At 35.6% G+C, this 27909-nt stretch overlaps 1 protein-coding gene across 1 annotated transcript in view; it reads right to left on the bottom strand.

The window, feature by feature from the left end:
- LOC139696060 (voltage-dependent calcium channel subunit alpha-2/delta-3-like) overlaps positions 1–27909 on the bottom strand; it is a 287280-nt gene that overhangs the window by 41487 nt on the left and 217884 nt on the right. The window contains exons 5-14 of the mRNA XM_071594674.1: positions 24761–24892; positions 23798–24057; positions 18795–18911; positions 18250–18622; positions 15561–15709; positions 12267–12407; positions 7588–7689; positions 4557–4640; positions 1971–2045; positions 417–521 (exon numbers count right to left, since the gene is read on the bottom strand). Of these exons, the coding sequence (XP_071450775.1) occupies positions 417–521; positions 1971–2045; positions 4557–4640; positions 7588–7689; positions 12267–12407; positions 15561–15709; positions 18250–18622; positions 18795–18911; positions 23798–24057; positions 24761–24892 (1538 nt within the window). The remainder of the gene's footprint in view (positions 1–416; positions 522–1970; positions 2046–4556; positions 4641–7587; positions 7690–12266; positions 12408–15560; positions 15710–18249; positions 18623–18794; positions 18912–23797; positions 24058–24760; positions 24893–27909) is intronic.

Genomic DNA, 27909 nt, shown 5'->3' with positions numbered 1-27909 from the left:
AGCTAACATGGTCTACTAGATAAAACAATCTTAAAATGGCATTACAATGAGTGATTTTGAGAATCTTTGAGTTTTGCTCCATTCACAGCGTTTTGTGGTAAGACATTTCCACCACATCACAGAGAGCATCTTTAGGAGCAAAGTCACTTTCTAGCAAAGTCTTTATGTCTAAATTGATTCGAAGGATATGCAGTCTGCAATGTAAGAAACACGAAGAGCCACTGAATACTCCAGATGCAATATTAAGTCCTTAGCTTACATGTAGGTATCCTTTTATTCACATTAGACACCTTGTCTAACTGAGGGCATTTATTTCAAGGAAATATTCTGAGGGATTAAAGAAAAGGTTCCTTTTGGAATAACTGGAAATAAAGAACAATGCCATTATATAAATTCCAACTCCAAATATTTCTTACCTGCAGTATTTCTTCAGAGAATTCTCTTGGGCTACTCCCATTGGCTATCAGTTCAATTTCAGCAATATCCACGCTGTTGAATCCGTCTTTGAGACTCCCTTGAAACTGCATGGGAAAAAGAGGGCCCATTAAAGTCATTTAAACACTTCAATTATCCAATCTCCCAGGGAAATGCAAAATCATGACTGAGGAATTTAAAGTGAAAAATACCAGAGTAATATTAAAATGATATCATTCATTTATTTAGCACTTGTGTTTGGGGGAATTGGAAGGAATGGTATCACTTCCCCTTGAATTATTTAAATATACCGCTATAGTTATTATTATTACTTTTTATTTTCCCAGTGATCATAATACAAAAATACCTAGTGGGTGGTGTGTGTACATGATATGATATTCAAGGACCTGCAATGACCTTCACCAGCCATTTGTCAGAGCACTGACTACTGATTATGACAGGCTTAAGGTCACTCACCAAACTTCCCGATTAATTCAGTTATGAAAAAAAATTACCTGTTTTCAAGATAAAGCCGTTCGAACTATAAAAAATAAGATGTTTTATTCTGTAAATGAATTTCTGAAATTGTAACTATGCATTATTTCCAACTTAACCAAGTAATACGTTATTATGGTAGTATATTGCTATGCATACATGTATATATGTGTATGTATATATATTTCATTTTTTCTAAAATTGTGAAGTTAAATCTGAGTGCATGTTGGAATATGCACCAAATCTCCGGACCAGTTAATGCATTATTATTATTGTGTACCTGGTTATTTGACAACCTTCTTTATGCCATTGATGAGTTTTTTATCACAATCTTCTTCACATTTAAGAATTTAGCTTGAGTTAATTTATATATCATATTATATATCTTGATCACATTAAATACAGTTGTCCTAGTTATCAAAATGAATAAATTATATGATTATTACTATATTATTATTTGATGACTAAAGGATACAATAATTTGAATTCCAAGAAACTGCGGGAGATGCCACAACATTAACTTTTTAACAGAGTCATCTCCTAATATGGATTTCATTGCAACAATTTCAGAGTGTAAAAATCGTTTGCCTTGACTGGGATCCCAATTTACACTCTGAAATTGTTGTATTGAAGCCATTTGAAGCTTACAGCTCAAAAATAATATTTTTACAAATAATACTATGAAAAAACCATTAATTTCAAATAGGGCCAAAGCTTCTGCCTGATGTTAGACTCTCTCTCAAAGCCAAATTCTTCTGTTTCTTATGCAGCTGACAGTTTATATTTACATTATTTTGATCACAAGTACTAAGTGACGTTAGGCAGAGTATGATTTGCAATTTTATTATTAAAGGTCTTTATGAGACCTATAGAGAGACAATCACGGTCTATTATACTCTCTTTAAGATTTCAAATCTTTAAGTGCTGGTGGGAATTGAAATGCTCTTGGGGAAACATGTGTCCAGAAATCATTGCAAGAAACTTTTACTTTTCCTTTTCAATTTGAAATCTTCAGGTTTTCAAAAAGGTTCTTCTAGGGAGCTGGAGAGTCATATACTTACAACGGGTCGCAAGTCTGGATGGAATAATATATTTCCTTCAGTTGTTCCAGCAAAACCATATCCATTCGCTCCAATCTGCGAATAAAATAAACACTCTTAAGCAGTTTCTGTTGAGAAGATACACTTTTTTCGAGCATTTCTGAGCTGCAACTATAAGTGTGCATAACCCAAGTGCATGCCTTGGGCAGTAGAGGGGAAGTCAAGTACGTTGGTGAACAAGTACCGTGGCACTTGAGTTTAGAAAGGTCCACTCTAGGTATGAGCAGTTCTCTAAGAAACACCGATAGTGTACTGACCACTGTTTAATTACATTAAAATTGTTGGCTCATTAACAGTGATGAAAAAATACCAGTATTCTGGTATGCATGTGACTGATAATGTTCATTATTTTAAATTTAACTGTTCCACTATTTCCACAAAGAGACATGCAATAATACCAGTTCATTTGGTATTTACGAGGGTCATCCGGAAAGTAGTACCCGTTCGTGCCGCATGAAGTGCTGACGACGCGAGTAGCCGCTGGATGAGGTCAGATAGCTTCAGTGGCTTGTCTGCCTTCTCTGAGCCAAGTTGCGTGACGCTAGCATTGCCTGTGTTGTTTCTGTGATTGTTTACAATGTTTAAAAAAATTGAGAACGCCGCCAGTTGTGAAGTGAGGGCAGTGATTAAATTCCTCAATGCAAGAAACGTTCGCCCATGTGATATTCATCGCCAATTAAAGGAGGTGTATGGAGACAATGTAATGGACGAGTCGTCTGTTCGGCGGTGGTGTCGCAACTTCAACATGGGGAGGGGGAACACACACGACGATGAGCGTTCGGGGAGACCGTCTGTCATTACAGACCAACTGGTGAGCTCAGTTGACGAATTCGTGAGGAACGATCGGCGCGTCACAATTGATGACATCTGTGAGCATTTTCCCAATGTTTCTCGAACAATTGTTCATGAAATTGTTAAACACCATCTGCATTATGCAAAAATTTGTGCAAGATGGGTCCCTCGCGTATCTCAATGAGCTGGCGGCGAAGGACTATGCAGCAGGAATACAGAAACTTGTCACACGTTATGACAAATGCCTTAATTTGCTTGGAGATTATGTTGAGAAGTAGTTTAAAGTATCATCTTTCAAATAAAATTTTTTATGTTTGTTAATATTTACTTTTGTCTTTTTAATTCACGAACGGGTACTACTTTCCGGATGACCCTCGTATGTAAATTTTCATCAAATGGTGTTTTTGGTGAAGAGATAATGGGAGAAAATGTGAACTGTTTGGTGCATTATTTTGTGCCTTACCTTTAGAACCTAACTTTTTATAATCTAATAATATTTATTTGACTCTTGTAATTCAAATTGGTTGAAACCTTTCAGCTTGATTGCCATGATTCCCCTCGGTTTATATCTGCTGTTAATGCTATTTGTGAGTTCAAACTCATTGAGTCAACAGTGTTTGATATTAAATAGAAAGTTTCATGCTACTCATGGTTGAAAATAAATAAATAAAACTTAAACACAATTAATTTATCTAAAGAACAAATGATATTTAAGTGTAAACCGATTATTTATTCCAGACTTTAACTATGTTTGTTGCCTGGTATAGTGTAAATTACTCTGTTTATCATATTCCAAAGAAACTGCGGGAGATGCCGCAACAGTAATGTGCATTTAATGTGCAATAAATTGCTGTTTATCATAAATTTATTAAGATTTTTAACGGGAAATATTAAAATTACTCTGATGCAAAAATAGCTCATAATGAGGAGAACTCATTATCATTCCATTATTTTCATTAGATAGTTGGACATTTCACATAGTAAACTTTTATTGCCAAAAGCTCTAATTATTCCAGTAATAATGATGTCAAATACTATCTGGCAGTGTTGGATTAAATGAAAAATGGTATGAAGCAGTTTCAAATGCTGTATTTTCCCATCGATAACGTGTACGTTATCTATACAAAAATGTTCAAATGATAAAAAAAATGGCGATGCGCGTTATGTAATGAAAATTGAAAAAATCCAAACATACACGTATTTTTACACACACACACATCCGATATGGATGTATTTTTACATGCAATATATATAATTTTTACGCGCGTATATATATGTATATACAGATGCGTGGCATCTATACATGTTCAAGATAACATGAAGCCCTGGGTGCGCGGTATCTATAGAAAATGATGACTACAAAGTTCTGGGTGCGCGTTATACATGGTTACAGGTTATACAGGTGTGCGTTATCAATGGGAAAATACGGTACTAATATTTTTTCGCAATCTCTTTCCCACTTCATGCCGATTAACTCTTGCATTGTTTGGTTTGCTAAATATCTTGGTCGACTGATTGAGAGCCCATGCACATATATCACTCTTCATGTTTGTTGGCATGAGAATCAAGACATACTAAGAGAAATGCATAAATTTTGGAATAAATTATATGAATATTCTAAACCAATTGTAGAGTTAAATTTCAATGAGCTTTAGAAAGAGTGTACTGCATTTAATTGTAACAAGATCCATCACCGTGGGTAAGGTTATAAAAGAAAAGAAAATTTTCATGGAATTAAAAAAGAAAAGACATTACCTCATATAAATTAAGAAGTTCCAGAAACTCATCAATTGGGACATCTGTTCCAGCCACTCCGAGGAGTTCTGCAACCACTTCTGTCTGGTGATGTTCAAAGAGGAGAGGGTACAAACATTATGAGAAACTTTCTAACAGTCTTTCGATCCATATGATCTTTCATGAGCAAATTAATTACACCAGTAAATGCAAACAATGCGTGGTAAGTCATGCAAGTAGTGAATTTTTAAACACTGATAGATTACATTTCATAAAATTATGAATTGACTCAGTACCAAAGCATTATAAATTGATTCAATTTTAATTTAAAGACCTTGATTTGAATGGAAGTAGCGAACTCTGATGATTTTTTCTTTTACTTTATTGTGTTTCCATTTTAAAATTATCCCAGAAATTTCTGGTGCCTTTCCAACTTATGGTATTAGTGAAATATTATTGGGTTTCCCTTCAGGTTTAGGTCCTCCAGCTCTGCTAATGTTTTGGTGAACTTTATTGGATGAATTTCCAATGTATCCCCTTGTCATCTTCAGGGCAATGTCACACTTCCTCCCTCCCTCACCCCATAGAGCACTCACTCATTCAAATTCTCAACTGGAAAATTAAGGGAGCTGTTTCCATGAAATACATTCAGCTCTGGTTTTTTGTTCTTTCACCAAAAATGTCTGGTATGCATGGTTTGTATAAAAAGTAGAGGTAACGATTTTTTCCCGTCGTGACTGTATGCCGCACCATGCATACTCAGTGGTTGGAGATCTGAACTGAAACAGGTGCAAAGCACCAATCGTCTGCAAATGATTTGTCTAGGCTAGATTGTGTTTATATTGGACCCCTGTCAAGTGACTCGGTGCAAATGCAAAATGCAGCAAATGGTTGAACAGCAGCACACCATCAAATTTTGTGTTAGGCTAGGGAAATCAGGTACGTAGATGTTGGGCTGGATTTTTCAAGTGTTTAAGGATGAAAGTACGTCACAAACTGCAGTTTTTAATTGGCACCAGATCTTCAAAAATGACGGAGAGAGTGTGGAGGATGAGCCTCAGGCTGGATGACCAATGACGTCAAGAACTGAAGACATTGTGCAACGTATGCTGAATTCAGACCACTGTTGGTTAAGTGTGCGTATGATCACAAATCATAATATTGGCATTGATAAGATGACAGTGCACATTTCCATTATCACTGGAAATATGGCGATGAACTTAACCCATAACGTAGTACACCCAGCCGCCACACCTGCTCCAAGGTGACGACAACCTGATGGAAAGCAATACAGTGACCATTCCCCAACCCCCTTAGAGTCCTAATTTGGCACAAGCAGATAATTTCCTCCTATTCCCTATAAAAGTGAAAGCAATCATCCATCAAAGGGCACAACAAGAGGACCCTAAGTGCCATCAAAGAAGCTTGCACGCTTGTATCCTTAAGGGTACAAGCGTGCAAGGATCTCCTCTAAGGATCTGGAATCCACCGATCAGGGAGCCTTCGAGTCATGGAAAAGCCGCAAGGTTAAAATTGTGTGGACATTCAAGGGATGCACTTTGAAGAATTTTGAGGCATTTTTGTAATATCCGAAATAAATCAATTTTTTGAAAAAACTTTCCTAATACTTTTTATACAAGCCATTTTTAAATCCTCTGTTCATGGGTCACTTGTCTTCTGACAGTTCTGAAGAGTATTCATCGCTTTCTCATCTCTTAATTGGCTCCATATGTTTTCTCTTAACACATCTATTGAATCCTCGATGGGGGTGGTAAGTTTACATGGATCAGAAGGTCACGTCATAGAAACTAGACTGAAGGAAAACCAGAGGCACTCCAGATTGGGGCAACTGCTTGAGTCAGCAGTATATGGCACAAGGCAAATTTAATTTGCCACACCTATAAGATCAGTTTCAATTATTTCAACAGGAATTCTGGTTACCAACTCAGTTATGCATGGAAAATATACTGAAATGTATCCACGGAAAGAGGAAAAACAGTCAGCCAAATGGGAGGTGAAAAAATGATGAATGTTCTGGGGGAGGATCAGAAGGCACTTGATCTATATAACCAACATTTTTCGGTGCTTGACCAATGAAACTGGAGCTGTAGGTTTCTAATGGATTCAGTTCATCTCATTCTCCAGTTGAGAAGTTGAGTAAGGGCTCCAGGGGATGAGGGAAAGAGGGAAAAGGTGTGGGAAAGTGGCATCTCCCTAAAGATGATGAGCAATTCGAAATTTATTGATATATTGGCAGAGATTGAGGACAGAACCCAATGAGAAGACAGTAACTTACATTTGTGAGCACATTAACTGAAACACTACGTAGGATGCTGCTTTGAAAGATCATACTCAATCAAATTTGATGTAAATTACTCACATTTGGATTAAAATGTTTATGTAGCCATTCAATTAATCCCTGTGGATGATTCTAACGGTATTTTATTTAATACTTTAGAGCATACTCATGCAAAAAAGTGAATTCAACAACCAGATCATGAGGATGATCTGGTTGTTGATGATCAAAAGGAATATAGTATGGACAAGAAAGAGTATGATGACTCATTACTTCTAAATTACCTTAAAGTCATTCTAGAGATTTACAATCCGGTAGGGTAATGATCCTAGCTTAAACACTATTGGATTTCAACAGTGAGTGCTTGAAATATAACTGCAATTGTTTGAATTTATTGGTTACTGTCGAAATTCAAGGATGTTGATATGGACACTTCACAGTTGAGATTAATAAAATTAGTCTGTTGTGATTCAATGGCTTGCTTTTGAATTTACTATACATCGTTTTTCAATGATTAATTCAAATTTTTTTGTGAGAATAGTCAACAATGTTTGACAATATATATTCAGTTGTTTCCCCAAAGTAAGTTCAAAAGTTTTTTAAGACAAAGCTGACAGTACATTCAAAAGTTTTTTGAAAGCAAATATAGCGGTTTTTTAAAACAGTAAATTCAAAAGTCCTGAGTTAATGATGAAATTTTAAATCTGTTTTTCAAGAGGGGTGAATACATGAATGATATTTACTAGCCACACTCACTTCATTTGAGATATTGACCGTCTGACGAATGAACGCCGGAGATGAAACAGATGTCATCAGGCGATACTCCTGGTATTCGTATCCCAACGATTCGTCATCTTCCTTAAATGTGTAAAAAAGACCATTAGTTTTCAATTGCTTGGAGAAAATTCAAATTCAATAGGTGTTTTGAATGGATATGATAAAATTTTAGCATGAGAGCAGCAGAGATCAAAATGGAAGCCACCCATAGCAGATTTCTCAAAAGCCTTTGAGCTTCAGCGAGATTAAAAACTATTATCTCAAAAACGTTAAAGCAAAGTCAATCACAAAAGGCCAGAAAGGAATTTGATTTACATATTTGCACCATTATGCACAGGATTCAACATGATGCAGAGATATGCCAATAATAATAAAAATTATCAAGTCATGTAAGCTACATCAGCAACTGCAAACTGCACATTACAAGATTTACACTATGATGTAAACATGACAAAAAAGCATTGACAGGATGCTTGCAAATATTCAATGCTAAGTGATTTTCAGATTTGTCTGACTAGGAAATTACAGTTTACAACACATCTTTTTAATCTAATTTCCTGAGGTAAGGTGCTTTCAAAAAATGTACAGGCTGCTACAAGGTGAAGCACATTGTAAACTCATAATTTTGGGAACTTTATGGATTGTTAAATAGGATAAAGATTATGTTATATTTCTCAAAGAGAAACAAAAAGGAATCTGATGTATAATAACATTTTTATTTATCAAGATACACTATCTTAATTAATGTTGGATTAGACAGGTACTAGAATGAATTTAAGTGGATGAATTTCATGTGCTTGAGCTACTTTGGACAATCAGTTGAATGTGTGTCATATCTTTTTATGAATTAATCAAAGATGGAAAATGTTTATACATTCATTTATAGGATATACTACACATGAGTGAAATTGGCAAATATATAGCTAAAAAATTAAGAAAATTGTTTGTTAATTTCAATCAAATATGTAGCTTAACTTTAAATTTGTATTCAATTTGGTTAGAATATTGAATACATCTTTGGATTTTTAAATAATGTCTCTGTGACTTCAATGGCAGTTTGATATGCAAAAGAATTTATATTGTTTTGAAATTTTTAATCATAAAATGTCACAATTAATGACATTGTTTTGGAATTAAGATTTTTCAAACAAAAGGCTTTATCTGGTTTTCTGGACCGAGTAAGGATTTTGTTCAAGGCACTGATTCATTATTTACCTCAAATATAGAACATGATGGCACTTAATAATGTACAAGCAAGGAGAATACTCGGGTTGAGTGAATTCATTGGTAAACATTACATGTCAGCTGATCACTATTAATCAATGAATGCAAGTTCCAAAGGGTTAACTATGGACACACACACAAACTATGGAATGAATATTAATTGCCAATATAAACACATGCAAGCACTCAATATATTCACCTTAGGCCTTGGAAATCTATATTTGGGATGTGAGGAGTACTTTGCACTTATCACTTGTAGAAAGAAGGATTAACACATTATTCCAGCTACAGTGTAGAGATAGTTTATTTTGAGTAAAGGCTTTCACAAAATTCCTTAAAAAAACAGCAGTACTAATTATAGTACTGGGGTTTTTTTTCATGGTTCATTCTAACCTAAACCATCACTGGAACTGAAGTGTATTTTAGTTGGTGAGAACCAGAAATGTCTAATGATGTGGAAAGCCGTAACTAAAATATGAATATTCATTTTTAATGTACAGCTGTATTCTTCCAGAGAATAGTTCATGGTAAGAATTGATTTATTACATTTTGGCATTTTCAGGTACAAAGATTAAAGAGTTCATATTTAGAACGACAGCATATATATACGAGGGCTCTCCAGAAATCAACTTACGTGTGCGTGTAGTGAGCAAAGTAGTGGGATGAGCCGAATGTTTGCTGTATTGATGCACTCACACTATGGCAGCACACCTCAAGCTGAATTGCTTGGAAGGTTGCCCGGCTCGTCATTTTTTTACAGTAGTGAGTTAAAATGAACAATAATTTTGGAAACTTCACCAAATGTGAAATCCATTTCCTGAAAAACCTGCAAATTTGTTCTGTGCCCTGACTAAGTGATGAGTGACAGGGTTGTGCATCAATGGGGTTGTTAGTTAACGAGTAAATGGACAAACGCCCATGATGTCCAAGAACTGGCATTGATGGCAATGCAGCGTAGGCATTGATAATTTGACAGAAATGGAATTCCTGATCCTGTATGAATCTTGAGAAGATTTCACATGAAAGGAGAGCACCAGATCTTTCATAATTTTATGTAGATTTCATGGTTAGTGCACGTTACATTAGGGAATAACACTTATGGACACACATTAGCTAAATGGACTAGGACATGGGGATCAATGGTGAAACATTGAGAAATAGGAGGGGGGGAGAGGAAATACCCCAATGGTCCATTTAGCGGAGCCACTGCACTGGTGCTCACACACTTGTGACAGACATATGAAAGAGGAAAGAACGATTGTTTGCTTACGCTGGCACCCTATTCAAGAGGAATGATTTTTGAAATCAAAATTGTCAAATTTGATTGAAGGTGTTGAGGAACCGTGATAGACAAGACAGAGTTAGAAGAAAATATAACTACCAGGAAACAGTATAGTTCAAAAAAGGTATTGAAGGCTGGGAGGGTGTTGAACTTTCAATCTTTCGTCACGATGGCAGAAGAAAACAGAATTAATGCTTTTTGAATGGGTAATTGAATCTAAATAAGTGAAGGGGTAAAATAACTTTGAATTGCACATCAGATGATATTAATTATTGCAGGGAAGGGAAATGATTGCACATTACAAATGGTTGGAGGCTTGAAATTTAGCAGATGATTAATGTACCATATACAGCTGTTTGAGCATTGTTTTAGCCATTGAATAAAATTTTTACCCTGAAATTGAATTTTAAGCAAGCATCATCGAATTTAAAAATGCAGAGATTATATTGGCTTTAAGAAAATTCAACTAATAAAAAAAAAACCATTTCCATTGAAATTTTAAGATATTTTTATGAGGCAAAAAGCTATTCCTTTGGAGATGGAATGTGTGAAGTATTTTGAGGGCAAAGAATCTTCTGTGATTAGGTTCTAGTAAATATCCAGCAAAAACAGGAAGGTGGAATTGCATCTTGAATACTTGTCATATGTATAATGTCAACTAAACCAGTGAGTTAGTTTAAGTTTAATGAAGTGTGGTTTATTCATTTTTGGTTATTCAGTTTTTGGAACTTGAATAAATATTTGTTCGGAGAAATTTATAGCAAAATCAAATATGTGTGCATTTTTTGTGAGCTAACAAGAGGAAGTATAACACATGAAGCAACGACAAGAGAGCCTATACTTCAAACAAAAACTTGCTCGCTCACTTATCCATTGTGAATATGCGAAAGATGGCAAAAGCAAACCTTGTTGGGGCGAGAATCAAGCCATAGAGTAGAGAGAAGGATATTCCAGCGGAATGAGCATCCATTGGTCAGAGTGATAAGTATTCTTCGAGGATCAAGATAAATGCAAAGAGCAAATGGAAATTAAAATCATTTTATCTGCACAGAAATGTCATTGAGGTCATTGAGAGTGCTCACTGCTTAGTAGGAATGGTTGTCACGAGGGATTTAGCTTAACCTAAACAAGAACTTTCATCTACTTTCCACCATAATGCCGTTATTAAGTGAAATTCATTTTTACCATGAACTATTCTGCAGAAATGTACCTTTAAGAATTAGCATTTCACACTAAAGACTTCCATGAATAGAAACTTGAAGTGGTGCAGTTTATTTGAGATGTGGAAATGAATCTACAAAAAGATGGGTTTAAGAGTAAAACTGATTCCCTGGGGAAATTGAAGTTGAATGTTTTATTGGTGCCCATTTTATTTACAATCTTGAACTGCAGTGAATGTGAATGTGTTGAGTACACACACACTACAAGGAAAATATGCCCTATTTAACATACACATTTTATTCCCACCTCTGTATGTATATATATATATATATATATATAAATATAATTATATATATATATATATATATATATATATATATATATATATATATATATATATATATATATATATATATATATATATATATATATATATATATATATATATATATATATATATATATATATATATATATATATATATATATATATATATATATATATATATATATATATATATAGTACAATACACAGTAGCACAGCTACTGTGTATTGTACTATTCGGCACTTCTGTGTTACGTCTACGAAAGCATATATATATATATATATATATATAACATATGTATATATGTATATATATATAAAACATATGTATATATGTATATATATATATATATATATATATATATATATATATATATATAGACACACACACACACACTAAGGGGTATGCATGTCTTCATAAATATATACACAAGGGCAATAATTTTTACATATATATAATATTTACAAGGACACAATAATGCTTGGCAGAAAATTACAGGAAAACTTAAAACTTTAGAGAGAGAGAAAGAGAGAGGAAGAGATACAAGAAGGATAGTTCCTGACTGTAAATTATTCACAGGGGATAGAAATGAGATGTTAAAGGTGTCTCGCCCTTTCACGGAAAGTGAGGGTATCACATTCGGTGAGCACTGTGCAACTGAAATACCTTTCTTCGTTTTTTAACATATCTATGGTCTTCGTCCTCCTGGTTGAAAAACGTTTCCTTATTCCTTTCATACGCATCAAATCTCTCCTTCTGATCATCACTTTGCATCACCTCCCATAGCCATCTTGATACCTTTGGATCCTGCAAGCAGTTAGTGTAGACACCAAACCACAACACACTTGAAGGAAATCTCTCAAACCAAAGGGAAAAAGAAAGCAACCTCGTGTTTACAGGTTGAGTTGCACACTGAAAAAACACTCAAAGGTTATATTAGGAAATTACTTGATTTGCTCATGAAAAAGCCTGACGTTAAAAACAAACAATCATGTAAAGATAATGGCGTTCACTCTAACTGAACTTGATCATATGATAAACTCTTTGGCAGCCATGATGTATCCAACAAGTTCTGTTATAAAATAATGGAAAGTCAATTGCCATAAGCTGAGAATATATAAATCAAATATATTGAATATGCATTTCACTAACGTTAACCATACACATTTCGATAATAGTATCCATAATTAAATGAAGAATACAATGTATCTTTCCACTGTCCTTGTTGTAAGATAAGTGGAAAGATACATTTAATTAAAATGGATTTCCACAAAGTTGAGCCGAAAGCAATTGAATAGTATCCATGATAATTATTAAAGTGAGTTTAAGTTCTGGTATGTCAAAAAATACATTGGGGTGATTCAATTTAAATAGCATTCATGTTGAATTGAAAGATTCACGACTGGAAAGGGAAGGTTGAAGACGATAAACCTAAAATCCTTTAGAAAGTTCAAATAGAAAGTGTTGAATAATCTTTAGAAGCTTTGACACTCATACAAACTATGTGACAGGACTGGGAAAGTGATATGAGGGTGACTTTGCTGGGACAGCAAATATACTGTCTCATTGAGACACTTTAATGTTTAAAAACAGCAACAAAGTAAAAAGTGCAACATGGTATGACATGATTGAGACAAAAATATGAAATTTATTTTAATTTTTGAGATTATAACTTGAATCCGCCACTGCACGTGAAATTGGAATATTTTCCTTTATGGATATAACCAGGAGTATTTTCCATCTAAATTTTTATCAACAATTCATGTTCAAAAATGTCCTCAACATTATGCTTTTACCTCAAAAACATTTGCTTGTATTATATACATGGACGATTCTCCGACAGCGAACGAGAAATCTCACTACCTTTTCTCAAATGCTAGGCAAGAAATAATTTCCTCAAAGCAAGTAAGTTCTACAGCTCAAACAAGCACTGATTATCATTACAGTATGTACACCATTAATATAAACAGTATATATTAATATAAATAGTAACATCGGCAGTTTTCTAAGAGAAAAAGCATACAAGGTCTACTGGGCAGCATAACTAACAACTATGTTCCATATTGAAGAATTCTGCATGTCCGGGTTTTCACCGCGTTGTTGTTTGAAGCCGAGAACAGTTTCGCCGAAGTTTCATCCGGCGTCTTCAGGTCGAAGGCCTCACATCTTCGACCTGAAGACGCCGGATGAAACTTCGGCGAAACTGTTGTCGGCTTCAAACAACAACGCGGTGAAAACCCGGACATGCAGAATTCTTCAAGCCACCGCCGCGAAAATCTACGCAGCCATATGTTCCATATTTAACGATGGCTAAGTTACTTGGGATTTGAAGACAAAATTAAGAACTGATTGTTGACAGAAAATTAACTGCCCTTCGCATTGATTGAATGGTGACTTGTGTATAGTCCTCTACGCTATTTTTAGTTGTACTTATTACATTTATGGAAAAAATCTAGGGGTATTATAGATTCTTCGCTCACTATCGTAAAAATAATATAATGTTTTGGGAAAAATAATATTTTAATACTCAGAATATTTTATAATTTATTTTTCAATTTCCATAAAATTTTCTTGTGGTTCCCTATTCATTTGTAATTTAGAGTTCCGGCGCAAATCTTATGGAGGTCCACAGTTGAATGTGATGATATTAAAAATGCTCCATCTTAATGATGAAATCATTATTTATGAAGGTCAACCTGTGTGCAGGGTAATAATGTTTAGTATTTATTCATTTCATGAGATGAAAAAAATGCTTTGTCATCAAATAATCAGATTATTCTATAGGTGCAGAATGCATTTTGCAAAGAGTCTAACTCATCTGGCAAGCCATATTTATCCACTACCATACTATTTGGTGCCTAAACTTACTTTTATGCCCTAAATAACTGTCACAAAGCAATTTTAAAACTACCCTGTCCCTTCTCTGCCAGGCTTTTATCATAAACAAATTCGAAATAGCTTTTATCAATATTAATGCCATGCACAATTTCAAGACACAAAGTAAATAAAAATCTACTCCAAAATCAAATAATTTTGAATTTGGCCTTCGAAAAAATTTCCACCGATGAACAGAGTACATGGTTGCAAAGTCATAGTTTTATTCCTTGTAAAAAGCCACACTTGGGCATAAAATGTGCATAAAAATCTTTAGAAAAAATATTTGTTCAGCAAACAATTGAAGAGTTACTTAATAATCAGCCATATTTAATGAAATTCTATCAAAATGAATCTCTCTATATTCTATTATATTGTACACAAACATTGAGGACAACAACTGACTTCAGTAAACACAAATATTGTACAATAACTTTGTGAACAATTTCATGGAGAACTGTTCACATAACCCAAAAAAAGGGAACAATTTTCTGGGCTGTTTTTGAAATGATAAGTGATTGAATTCAATCACAAGAGTAAACTGTTCAAAAATATACGTGTTAACTTCAAAAACACAATGTGCTGCAAGTAAGTATAAATGAATACGTAAAAAAACAATGAAACAACCAGAAAGTAAAAAAAAACACCAAAATCAACAATTTCAACTGAAAGAATGAATAAAAATATCAAGTTCATCACAAAATTTACTCAATAAACACAATAGATTATTGTTTTTTTCTCTTTTTTGAAATTTCTGCTTCATATACATTTGAAAAAAAACTAATTGTGTCTTCTTGATTATATGCTTATGCGAAAGAATACCTCAGACATTCTTGTTAACCAAACATATGCTGATGCATTAAAAAGAGTCACAAGGAAGCAAGTAGTTAAAACAAAGTGGCATTAAATAGCAGAAGTTTTAGCAAGCCATTTTAGAGAAAAAAGTGAAATTAATCCCATCTCTTGGAAGAAGAAGCTAATTTCGAAGCTTAAGTGAAAGACAATAGAATTATTTAATGTAATCATGCTAAATAAAATATTTATGTATTACAAACAAGAGAAAAAAACCCCCAAAGATTAACTCACGGACACATCGGCGAAAGTGTGAGTCCAGACGATAGGTCTGGGATAGTCCCGCTCTGCTGAAGTAAGGGCCAATGGTTTTGCAAGCAGGGGGACATATTCAAGGACCTCTTCCTTCACCTCGTCCAGTGATTGCAAGTTCACGGAGAATCCTTCAAAAGAAATATTGAATTATTGCAAGCACCATTGATTGTTCCATACTGTTTTTCATCTCTCAGATCAATTTGTGTGCATCTGTAATCATTAATGAGCTCTTTACAACAAGCAGGCAAATGTCCCTCTCTCACATACAGACAACCTGACAATATCAACAAATTCTGAGAATCACCACCCTTTGACAAATTTCGTCATTTCCCCCCTTGCAACCACCCCTGATGTAAAACATGTCTGCTTATCAGATCTGCTACCCTCTCCCCCCACTCCCTCCATGCCTGTGTGATTGTTACAATGTATACGTATCTTCCTTTAATTAATAGGGTCTTTGCAGGTTTTTTGCATCCCCCTTCTCTTCGTGGGTGCTTTCCTAAGGGATTTTACTAGTTGAGCAATGCCACGCTCTCCCTAGCTTTTCCCACAAACCTTATCCTTTTCTTAGACTTTCCTTATTTTATTGCTCTATTTATTCACTTTAATTCATATACTTTGCGCATCTGTGCATGTATAGGTGTATCATTAATTTATATTTATATATTGTTATGTCCCGGCTTATTTTTCCCGACCTGATTCATTTTTCTTTTGCGAGGAGGTCTATTTGTTTGCTGCGCAATTCACATGCTGGAATTTTTTTTACTTAAAAAAGCCAACCAAAAACCACTGTAAAAGACACATTTAATTTTTTCTTCAGGAAAACTTTTAATTACTTTTTGAGAAATAGTCCCAAGATATAGTATTCTCCGCCATTTGGCAGTGGGATCTTTTACATGTTCGGGGTTGTAAATGTGGCTTAAGGCTATGCTTGTAAGTTTATTCCAGTAAAGTTTATTTATTAGATCTTCTGAATAACCATTGTTTACTGCTAACGTTTTAATTACATTAAGTTCCTTATTTACATTGAATTTTGACATAGGGATAGCGGTCAAACGGTGGATCATTGCATGAAATGCCGAAAGCTTTTGGGTGAAGCAATGCCTTGAAGAGGAATGAATTAATTGGTTTGTATACATTTCTTTCCTAAAAATGGAATACTGTAACCCGTCTTTGTCTTTAGAAATGGATAGGTCGAGGAAATGCAGGGAACCTTTTTCCTCTTTTTCACACATGATTTGTACATTAGAATTGATAGAATTTAGATGTGCTAGAAACTGATCTAGTTGCCTATCAGAACCAGTCCACACACAGAAGACATCGTCTACATATCTTAGCCAACAAAATACATTATTAATGAGAGGGTGAGCTGAGGAGAACAAAACCTTTTCAAAATTGTCCATATACATAATGGCCAGGAGTGGGGACAAGGGCGAGCCCATGGCTAAACAATTGGGTTGTTGGAAATATGTACCATTAAAAATGAAATAATTTTGAGAAACACACGTCTTTAGTAATACACAGAGTTAAAAGTGCCTTTCACAGTGGCTCATGCCTTAAGAATCTGATCTCTCACACTAAAGACAAAGTCCCCAAAAACGAGAGGAGTGGAGTGTATGAGTAAAAGTGCTCGGATTGTAGCACAAAGTATATTGGGCAAACAGGACGGAAATTTAAAGGAAGGATTAAAGAACACCAAACATGTGTAAAAAATAAGAACATAACATCCCTCTTTGCAAAGCACCTCATCGAAAGTGACCACAAAAGTGACTTTGTGGCAAAAATTATTCATTTTGAAGAAAAAGGTCAAAGGCTCGATGCTTTGGAGCAGTTAGAAATTTTGAAATGTGTCCGTTGGAAAGATGATCTTGCCAACGAAATTTTGTATCCCTCCCACTCCCCACTCCTAGACCTACCACTCTTGTAAATCAAAAATGTAATTCTCTTTTCTTCCCAGCTACATTGTAACCTTTTTACCCCTCCAACCTCCCTCTCTGACCAACCCCCCCCTCCTATGATCAGAAGGTATATATAGCCAGCGTGCTTCTATGAGGACCACCTGATGATGACGTTCAACGTCGAAACCTGGGTCGTGTGTTTTCTAAAATAAAGTGTGTGGAATTACAAAGTCAATTATTTCATTACATTTCAATATGTTATGCAAATTCCATAAAGTTACGCCTGAGACAACAAATTTTAAAATGTATGGAGAACTGTTTGCATAACAAAAAAAAGGAACAATATTCTGCCCTAATATATTATCTGAGAGCTATTGCGGTATCATTATTTATGCCCCTGTTGATGAAGGCAGAACTTTCATTATCCCTTGCCATTGAAGTACCAAAAGTGTGATTTGTCATTCATGAAATCGCTGTTAATTAAGGAATCAAAGAGTAATTATATCTCACGACGGTGGAAGCCAAAAATCCTAATGAGAGAGGTAAAAGGCAGTTTGGGTGAGGAGGGATTTGAGACTCTCTTGCTATAAAGAAGGAGCCAGGAACTGTGAAGACAAGAAGGGGAGTTCAGAGCTTTTAGAGGGAGTAACAATCAAATATGCTAGAACTCTTCTCTTGCCATTGCTCTCGCAAACGTACCAGTAAGTTTTGCACAGCTTAACGGTCAATGTTTAATTTGAAAAAAAAATTTCAATGTTTCTAAAACTTACCTCTGTTTTCGCAGGTAAACTTTTCAATCTCCTTTATGTTGAAAACTTCTTTCCCAATCAAGAAAGCCACAATACGGATGGGGGGCAAGGTGTCCTCGGTATCTCGGTTTTCCATTGTAGATGCCGTTGGCACAGAATCGTCGTCTGACACTATTTTATCAGACACCAGGGGCTCAGCTCTACTTTCCTCTTCTGTGATATTTCCATAGCTATAAGACTCATTGAATCCCATCCTCATGGACAGCGGTGAATTGAGGCTGTTGTACTGGCCGAGAAACCATGACCAATTCCCAGGGACATTATCTGTTACCAGGAAAAGGACTTCATTGTCAACCGGTCCACACTGATTGCAGTCACTTCTGCTAGCTCTGTTCTACAGACAAAGTAAATTGCAAATGAATTAGGCCTAGTACGTCAACACAAAAAGAGTGTGGAATTTTTCATAGGTTATTATGAACTCCCAAAGGAAAATAATGCAGAATAATTGATGAATCGTTCACTACAGCCAACAGTTATCCTCCATAATCCAACGGAGAGGTACTTACAATCTCAAATAATTCAAACGCCTTTTCAAATGCTGCTGTAAAATTGGCATAACCCTCTGTATGTTCCTGGGCATCTGCTAATGCATGTTTGAATGCAATGATATTTTCTCTGGTGGCCTGGAAGAAATAAAGATAGACTATTTAAGGGTTTGGCTTGGACTTAAATGGATGGATTCCACATCAGAAAAGCATTTTTAGGAATTAAGAGGAAGCCTATGGTCAATTTAATTTGGCTGCAGAAAAACAAGTTACATGGATGCAATTTTATAAGCTTAGGTAAACTGACACATAAATTGTAAGAGTTTTGAGAATGTACTTTCAAAGCAGAAATCTCACATTGGCTTGATGCCATTTTTTCGCTAATATATAAATATCCTGCATCTTCCGCAGTATCTTAGTCAATTTTTCAAAATATATATACCATATTTTCCCATCGATAATGCACTCGTTATCTCTGCAAAAATGTCCAGATGATCAAAAAAATGACAATGTGAGTTATGTAAAATGAAAATTGAAAAAATCCAAACATTTGCATTCCTATGTTCAAAATGATTTATAGAAGAGTTTCCCAAAAATAAATTAATCTGGAAGCACGCCTTTCTAATTGCATTCCATTTTATACATATCTGCTGCTGTTACAGTTATTTCATCTCATAAATCCATGAGGAAAAGAAAAAACATGCACACTTCATTTATTCTAATATGTAGTACTTCTTTATTCTAATACATAGTACTTCACATATACGTAGAATATGTGGTATTATATGCACATGCATATAAATATATCATAGGATAGGTAGATCACCTGGACCACAAAATTGAATTCAGCGAATTTATTATATCTTCAGGCATATCACCGTGTCCACTCTCCAAAGTTAACTCTTCCTCATCTTCTAGCACTGGCGTTGAAATATTGCTCAAAACTTTTTCAAATCCATTTTTGACACAAGTCTCCCTGCCAACTTTCCAGGATCCACTGACTTATTTCTTCAAAAGACGCTCTTTTAATCCTTCCCGATGCCGTGTAGTCTTTCATATTGGACATCATCCACTTTTCCCAAAAAGAATGGAATTTTGCTTTAAAACATTTATTAATAGATACATCCTGGCAGCCTCACGATTTCCTTTTCCTTCCGCAGAATTGATGACTTCTAGCTCAAATATCGCTTTATATGGTTTTCATCTCCACGGGTAATTTTCTTGAGAAAATTCTAAATTACAAAAGCTTAACTCATTTCAAGTTTGAAACAATCACCATGTAGGCGGCACTTCCATAGAACTTGGAGGGTGTCTAGAACAGCTGATCGCCAATACTAACAAAGTCAAGTAAAGCAAACAAAACAAGAAAATTCTATTTCATTTATTCTCCCATTTTTTTACATTTGATTTGCTGAAAGTTACGTAATATAGCTAATGAAAGGGCACACAAACCTATGTCTCGTTTCGACTTACGAATCATGGCGAAAAAGAAATAAGTGGCATCTTGTGTCGGCTTGTAAATATTGATTATTTTTTGATTCTTCTGTTGTTTGGAATTAATTTCAATCATGTGGCTCTAATCTTCTGCATACTTATAATAGATATAGCCACAGCAATTATGATTTCATGTATTCATTAGTTGTAACCAATATATATTAGTACATGGATGTAGATGTATTTTTACACTATATAATATATATATATATATATATATATATATATATATATATATATATATATATATATATATATATATATATATATATATATATATATATATATATATATATATATATATATATATATATATATATATATATATATATATATATATATGTATATATGTATGTGTGTGTGTATATATATATATATATATATATATATATATATATATATACATTCAGACTCACAGATGCTCAGCATCTATAAACATGCAAGATAACTACAAAGTCCTGGGTGCACAATATCTATACAAATTCATGATAACTACTAAGGTCTGGGTGTGCGTTATACATAAGGTGCACACTATCGATGGGAAAATATGGTATTCAGGAAGTTCTCTCCGGTTTCCCACCGGGTCAGCGTGGTGTGCACCGACGTTTCGAAATATGGTATTTATCTAGTTAGTCAAAATGATATCAGTTGCCAAGGTTGGCTGGCAGTTAAAACAATAACATTTGCCTACCTGAATCTGCCAGCTACTAATGACATTGGACTAATATCAATTTCGAAATTAAATAGATATTTTTTCTGACAAGGAAATGGCATAAATTTAATTGAATCACAACATAAGTTAAAGGGATATAACTAATATGTTTGGATTGATAATAGCAAATGAAGAAAAATTGAGATTTACTGGAAGAATACTGAGTAACTGTGATGAAAAGGTCAAAGAGAAATGCTATCTTTTGCTGCAAAGGCCTTCTTTATAGAATATGCTGCTTGGAAATTATGGGATCCTCACGAAGTAGGATTAATTGCCGAATTGGATTGAGTGCAGCGTATAGGAGCTAGATTTGTAAATCGTTGTTATGATAAACTTAGTTGCATTCCAAAATATTAGAGCAGCTAGGCTAGGAATCACTCAATGGAATGAAGGTTAAATTAGCAATAGAAGCTCTTGCATATGAATTGGACGGGAGTCTCTTTAGCAGTGATGTTGAAAATGAAAATTGCCCATTGTACATAGGCAGGAGAGATGAGGTCAATTAAAAGTAGAGAGATTAAATGTAGAACAGATAGATTTAAAATGCCATTTTTTTCAGGAACAATAAGGGATCAGAATAACATTTTCTGACTGCCATTGGGGTAAAAATATTCAGGTCATAATTAGCCTTTCATAAATTTACCTCCACCTCACATCCTCTTGGTGACTTTCAGGGTACCAAAGAAAACCAAAATACAAAGAAATTAGAGGAATAAATAATTTAAGAAGAAATTGACCATTCATGGAATCGACCCTGTGGCATTAAGATTGGTACTTAACCACTGAGTTGCCTGGAATCCAATCTACTGAATATTGCCACCAACACGCCTTTACTATGGGAGTTTGTAAGAATGACACAAGATCACAGGAACCATATCGATTGCAACATCCTCCATCAATTGAGTGATTGCAGGAAATTGAATGAAGTGAAAGCAGACATCAGAGTTTATCAGAGTGTATGCTGGTTCCATTGGCCCAGCAGGCAACATCAATGATAGCTATTTGATTATGGGGGCATTGGGATGGTGCAGTAGCTAACATAATTCTTTCCACCCAGAGGGCCCAGGTTCGAATCCCAGAGTTGGCTGATGTTTTTTAACGGTATACCGATCCCTACCATGAAGGTGCTTTGTGGAGGGCACTTTGAGCGAGTATGCTGTCAGTCAGATGGGACATTAAACTGAGGGCCCCTCATTGTCTTTCGTTATTAGAGTAGGCAATTGCCAATGTTGGGTTTCTCTCCACCATTCATCCTTTCCCATCCATCCCTAATGGCACAAATGGCACAGCTGTCGGTCGCCTCCCATAAAAACTACTACTACTTGAGTTATGGGGTCATTCCTCACATATTAAACAAGCCTTGCTCAAACAAAAGAAAGTTATATGCTCTCTTGGTGATATACTCATACCACTACGTGATTCCTGCAAGCCTTTGTTTATTAGGTATGGAATCATGACTGTATTTAGTTTATATGTCAATAAGACTCTGATTCATGTGAAAGTTAATCTGGAAACTTACCAATTAAGATGTCACATTCATAAATACACCATTAGGGATATGGTGAATCTGAATACTACTTATTGTAGACTTTCCTCAACTTACATTTCATATCATAAAGTAAAAATTGAACTATTTACCAGGTCTGTCCCAAAAGTATTTAATTAATTGTTTCCCGAACAGATGAAGGGATGGATGGGGTTTTCTCTAGCTGGGTCCGAGGAAGGGGAGTCTTACAAAAGGCCTGAGGCCGGTGGCAGTTGGCTCCTAGCCTTTGTGAAGTCCTGATCATTCGTTTGCAAAACCTCTAACGCGTGACCTCATAACACTCCACCATGAACTGGTTATTGGAACAGTGCTATGCCATCAAATTTTATGTGAAACTGGGCACAATTGGGAAAGAGACTCATGTCGTGCTCAAGGCAGCTTATGGTAGGGATAATGCCAATTGGTAGATCGGGTGTGTTTTTGAGTGGCACGAATTGTTGCAGATGAGAACAGAGAAGATCCTGAAGATGCCAAATGTACAGGAGGCCCTTTGTCCTCAAAAGCAAACAAAAATCTTGTTACTGACTATGTACTTAGTTGAAATCAGACTGTATCACCAATTTAAAGATTAGGGTATATACCTGATTACTTGCTAACCCACTTTACTCATTGGACGAATTCTTTTGTGACAATCTTCTACATATTTAAGAACTTATGTTTATATATTAAGTAATATTTACATTGATGACATTTAATTTAGTTTGTATCATTTATCAAAATGAATAAAGTATAATAATAATATTAACAGAGTCTACCGATGATAGATTCCACTCAAATTTTATAGTATACATATCCTTCAGTTGTCATTGAACTAATCAACTCAGCTCATATAATACTCAAAAGATATTAAGTTAACATCTCTTTTAGACAACTAAAAAGATATTTCTTTTATCCCAGGGACAGATATCACTTCTATCTTGGCAATTTCATCTGATATTTCGTTGACATTGGTGATAAAAAAATGATATTTGTCCAATGTAGAACTTGGAGAAAATGCCACCCAGGTTACGTTAGATTTTAGTATTTGAGGCATTTACTACCTGTACGTTGATCACAACTTCAATGGTAGGCAGCACCGAAAAGCCAATTTTAAGCTCTAATAATACATTATGCCAAATGCTGTGGCTTGAAATTCAAAATCAGTCTTGGTTGCGAGGTAATATCGAAAAACACTGTTTTTAATTGAGCTTACTGATTTTAACAAACAGCAATTTAGAAAATGCATTCAAAGGACTTAACGAACAGTGAATAGGGAAATATCTTCTTACTCACTGGAACTAACGTGTCCTTAAAACATGGAATAAGCTCCTCTGGAGTCTCAGAAAACTTAACAACTGCCACCATATCGTTAGGGGCGAACGTTTCCAAAAGGGCTCCGGTTGTCAGGCGAGCTATGCTGTACCGCATGCCAGTCATCGAACCGGTGGTGTCAACCAACACCACTGCTGATTTGGTGCAGGCACTGGCGGCTTCAACGTACCAAGGCCTGCCGCGGCAGTCGAATAGATCTGGGTCACTCTTCCACCTCATCGCTGTGATAGAAGAAATGAAAATTCAGACTGTTTTCGCACATCTATCAATACATACCGGAATAAACCACGGTTCATACCACTGTTGTTATGCATCGAAAATAAATTTATATATTTAAACATTTGCTTAAAGATGTACATTTGAGGTTATGAAAGGGAAAAAAATGATTAAAAGTTTCATTAATTTTTGGTATGAGAAATTAAAAAAAAACCTTTCATAGAGTAAAGGGATATTTGATACAAGATGGGAATTGATAACACACCCAAAGTCGAGATTTTAAGAAGAGATCCAATGAAAACTAATAAAATATGGAGATTTGTTTTGTGGGACTCAGAAACTTGGTCTTTTGCGGCAAGAGGAGGAAGAGCATAGAGTGGAAACTTTTGAGACATGGGCATATAGAAAAATGGAGAAAAAAGAAAATGGACAAGAAGGAAAACAAATGGATTTCTGGGGATAGCAAAGGGGAAGAAGGAGATAGGGTTGCCCGGAAATTTTAGAAGAAGACAGTAAACGAAGTGGATGCAGGATATAAGAAGGAGAGAGGCAATGGGATGCTTAATATGGTATTAAATAAGAGTGGAGAATAGTTGGAAAGCTAAGCATTGAGATATGAAGAGAGAATGGGCATATTGGACAGAATGAAAAGGAGATCTAGGTGTTCCCGTATATCTAAAGCAGGTTTGAGTGGACGACACCTCTCACCTGGAAAATGGCGAAGGTACCCAGCGGTACTCCCAAAATACTGCCAGGAGAGGGATGGGTCACTCTGGTAATTCTTAATGAACACTTCGTCCAGGCCTTCCGACATGCTGATCAGCTTCAAGAGACGTGGGGCTGCGAAGAGAACATTAGACATTAGACTGAGTTCAAGGAACGAGATCTCGTGACTCCCTTAGATCCTAGAGGCCTTAGATATCAAGTGATCCAGGTGAATCTAACGCGAGTACCTGAAGAAAGAAGCCTTGATGCTGGTGAAACATTGCCAAAATGCGGATTACCAACTGACCTAGAGAAATTTTATCTTCAGAATTTCTTTCCGTTAAATCCAAAATCTTTTCCCCCTAAATTATGGCGTGCCTAAAACGCATGTTGAAGATTAGCGACCTTCTGTCGAAGCAAATGGGCTCTTTGTTGCGTATCTATCAACATCCCCCCACTCCCGAAGTTCAGAGTAAGGAAGACAATGAAAACTTTGATACGGAGCGTGGTTTTGTACGGCTCGGAAACTTGGTCGTGGAGTTTAGATTCAGATTGTCGAGTAATATCGTATAACGTGTCCAAGTCTTCCTAGTCTCATAACATGTGTTTTCGTTGGATTTGTATGTTGAATTTTTTTCCCTACTGCAAAAATTAACCCTTTACTGCTCTGATGGAGAAAGTAGAAAGTCGAAAAACGTATCCTTTTCGGGGACATGCGATGAAAGAGATGGTTAGGAATATCCCGCAAATTTAGCGGAAAACCTTCCCCTCAAAGAGAATGCGTAGAATTTTCAGCAAATGTTCAATAAAATTCCCGGAAACGAGGGATTATTTCTTTGCGCGGATTTCGCATTAGCATCGACTCCCGGCATTACAGAAATTCATCATTCGTGGTAATTCGAAGTGCTCTTGGAAGGTGTGAAACAAAAGCCCATTACACTCGCAATAATTTGCCATCAAATATTGATCAATTCAGAGTTGAGCACATTTCGCATTTCGAAGCACGTGAACGCAAGCAATCAAATTCTTCTTGAAGATTAATTTAATTCAGGCGTTAAAAAATACTTATGCAGAAACATACACAGTTTAATATCACTATCCATTGATTAAGTTAAAAACTATATTACATAATAATGGGGACGAAAAATATTGCAATTTTCCACTTAATAAAGATTAATCATCGACTACTTTCGAAGTGCTACATTATTGTCAAGCCCCACACTGCAATACGTGCCTATTGGGCATATTCTCTCCCGAGAGAATATATTTTATCGAATCTCTATCTAACATTCATATTATATTATTTATTAATTCCACAGTACCCTGCATATCGTATCCCATGTCGTTCGTGGAACGATAAGGGATTACAAATCTAGTCACTCTACGCTGCACACGATCCAATTCGGCAATCAATCCAACTTCGTGAGGATCCCATAGCCTAGCAGCATATTCTATAAATGAGGCCTAATCAACGACAGAGAACATTACTCTTTGAACTTTCCATCACATTTACCCCAAGTACTCCTCTAATAAATCCTTATGTTATGTTAGCTAGTCCACGTATTCCCCCTAGTATGTGTTTCGCCGAGGAGAGATCGTGAGCGAGGGTAACGCCTTTAAGTATTTAATCGAGTCTACCCATTTCAATTCGGGGTTCCCAATGCAGTTTGCGTATGGGAGGGAATTGCTTTTTTCCTAAAATTTATGAGTACGCACATTTTTAAGTTAATTATTATATAATTAATAAATTGTTCGAAAACATGGAAGCGCAAATATGGAATAAAAAACGTTGTTGGTAAGCAAATAAAATGGCTCATGTTTACATTAAAAAAATGAACATTAAAGATTGATCGCATACTAAGTAAATGCGAATCTTCAATACAATTTTATCCTCCACATTCGGTTGCAATCGAACGAAACAACTTGAATGAAAAACATGAACCATAAAAAAAATAATCATGAAAAGAGATGAAAATAGGGTATAGTGATTTGCATCACGTCCACCCTAATCTAAGAAATTACGAAGGAAGTATCGCCCATATTGCCCCATCACAGAACCCCTGTTTTACTCCTTATGGCCCACGAGGGTATATGTACAGCTGGGTTAGAAATGATCACGTACGAGATAGAAAATTCGAATAGAGACGTCTGCCGGAAATTAATGAAAACGGTGGAAAATGGCTTCCAGATCACGTGAAAATATTCGCTAACCGTCAACTTCTGAGATTGATGTAATGAAAACTAGATGTCTCTTAAGACATTTATGTTCGGTACTTGAAGATAGGCCCTTTATGAGTTTAATGAAAGAAAATCATTACCGTATCCAGCATGTGGAAGCCAGAACAATATTCTGTTTGGCCAGGCGAATCAAGAAAGATTATGGATTAATTACTGTCTTTATCGGCACGCGGAAAATAATGCTTTCATGTTCAATTTAGTAATTTTGACAGAATATATTTGAGGCAACACAGAACTCGTCGCTAAAGTGTTTTCTCCCAAAGTGTTAATATTTGACGAATTATTTTGAATGTCCTTCGTTGCCGAAGCGCTTACTGAAGTCAAAACGGTTTATTGGGTCTGCTAACACTACAGTCACTGAATGGAACAATCTTTGATGGGATATAAGTATTGACGAAAAAAACATCGTAAGAATTCCTTTCGCTGTAACAACGGTCAAAACAGGACAAACTATCTTTCTGAATAATAATTAATTTATTAATTATTATTTCAAATAACTTTTGAAAGACAAGGAATTTTTGGGGAGAAATGAGAAAGGATGCACTAACAGTATCTAATAATATATGTAGTTGGATTCCTTCAGGGAATAGAACTCGGAAGTGAAGCGGGTGTGTGATATCGAGGGGGTTGATATGACGCTCTCGATCTGCAGCCTTGTCCCCTTGAGGATTGATCGTGGACCTCTGGGCAGGAACCGAGTGAAAGGTATCTATCAGAGGTTGCGTGCTTTCTACTTGGTTATCCGAGCGTCCTTCGTCGACCTTCAACCGGCGATCCAATCGTGTGCGTAGGAACCCCCTGAACCGTTCAGGTGTTCACTACACGGCTTGAGGCCTCCTGGTGGTTAGCGGATGGGATATTCAAGCAGGGCTTGGGGGCAATGCAGGGCTTTTTTCAGATTAAAGTGTAGATCA

This window comes from Hetaerina americana, unplaced genomic scaffold, assembly GCF_022747635.1.
Source record: "Hetaerina americana unplaced genomic scaffold, ioHetAmer1.1.p SCAF_66, whole genome shotgun sequence".
NCBI lineage: Eukaryota > Metazoa > Arthropoda > Insecta > Odonata > Calopterygidae > Hetaerina > Hetaerina americana.
This window is presented reverse-complemented; position numbering and strand designations above follow the sequence as displayed.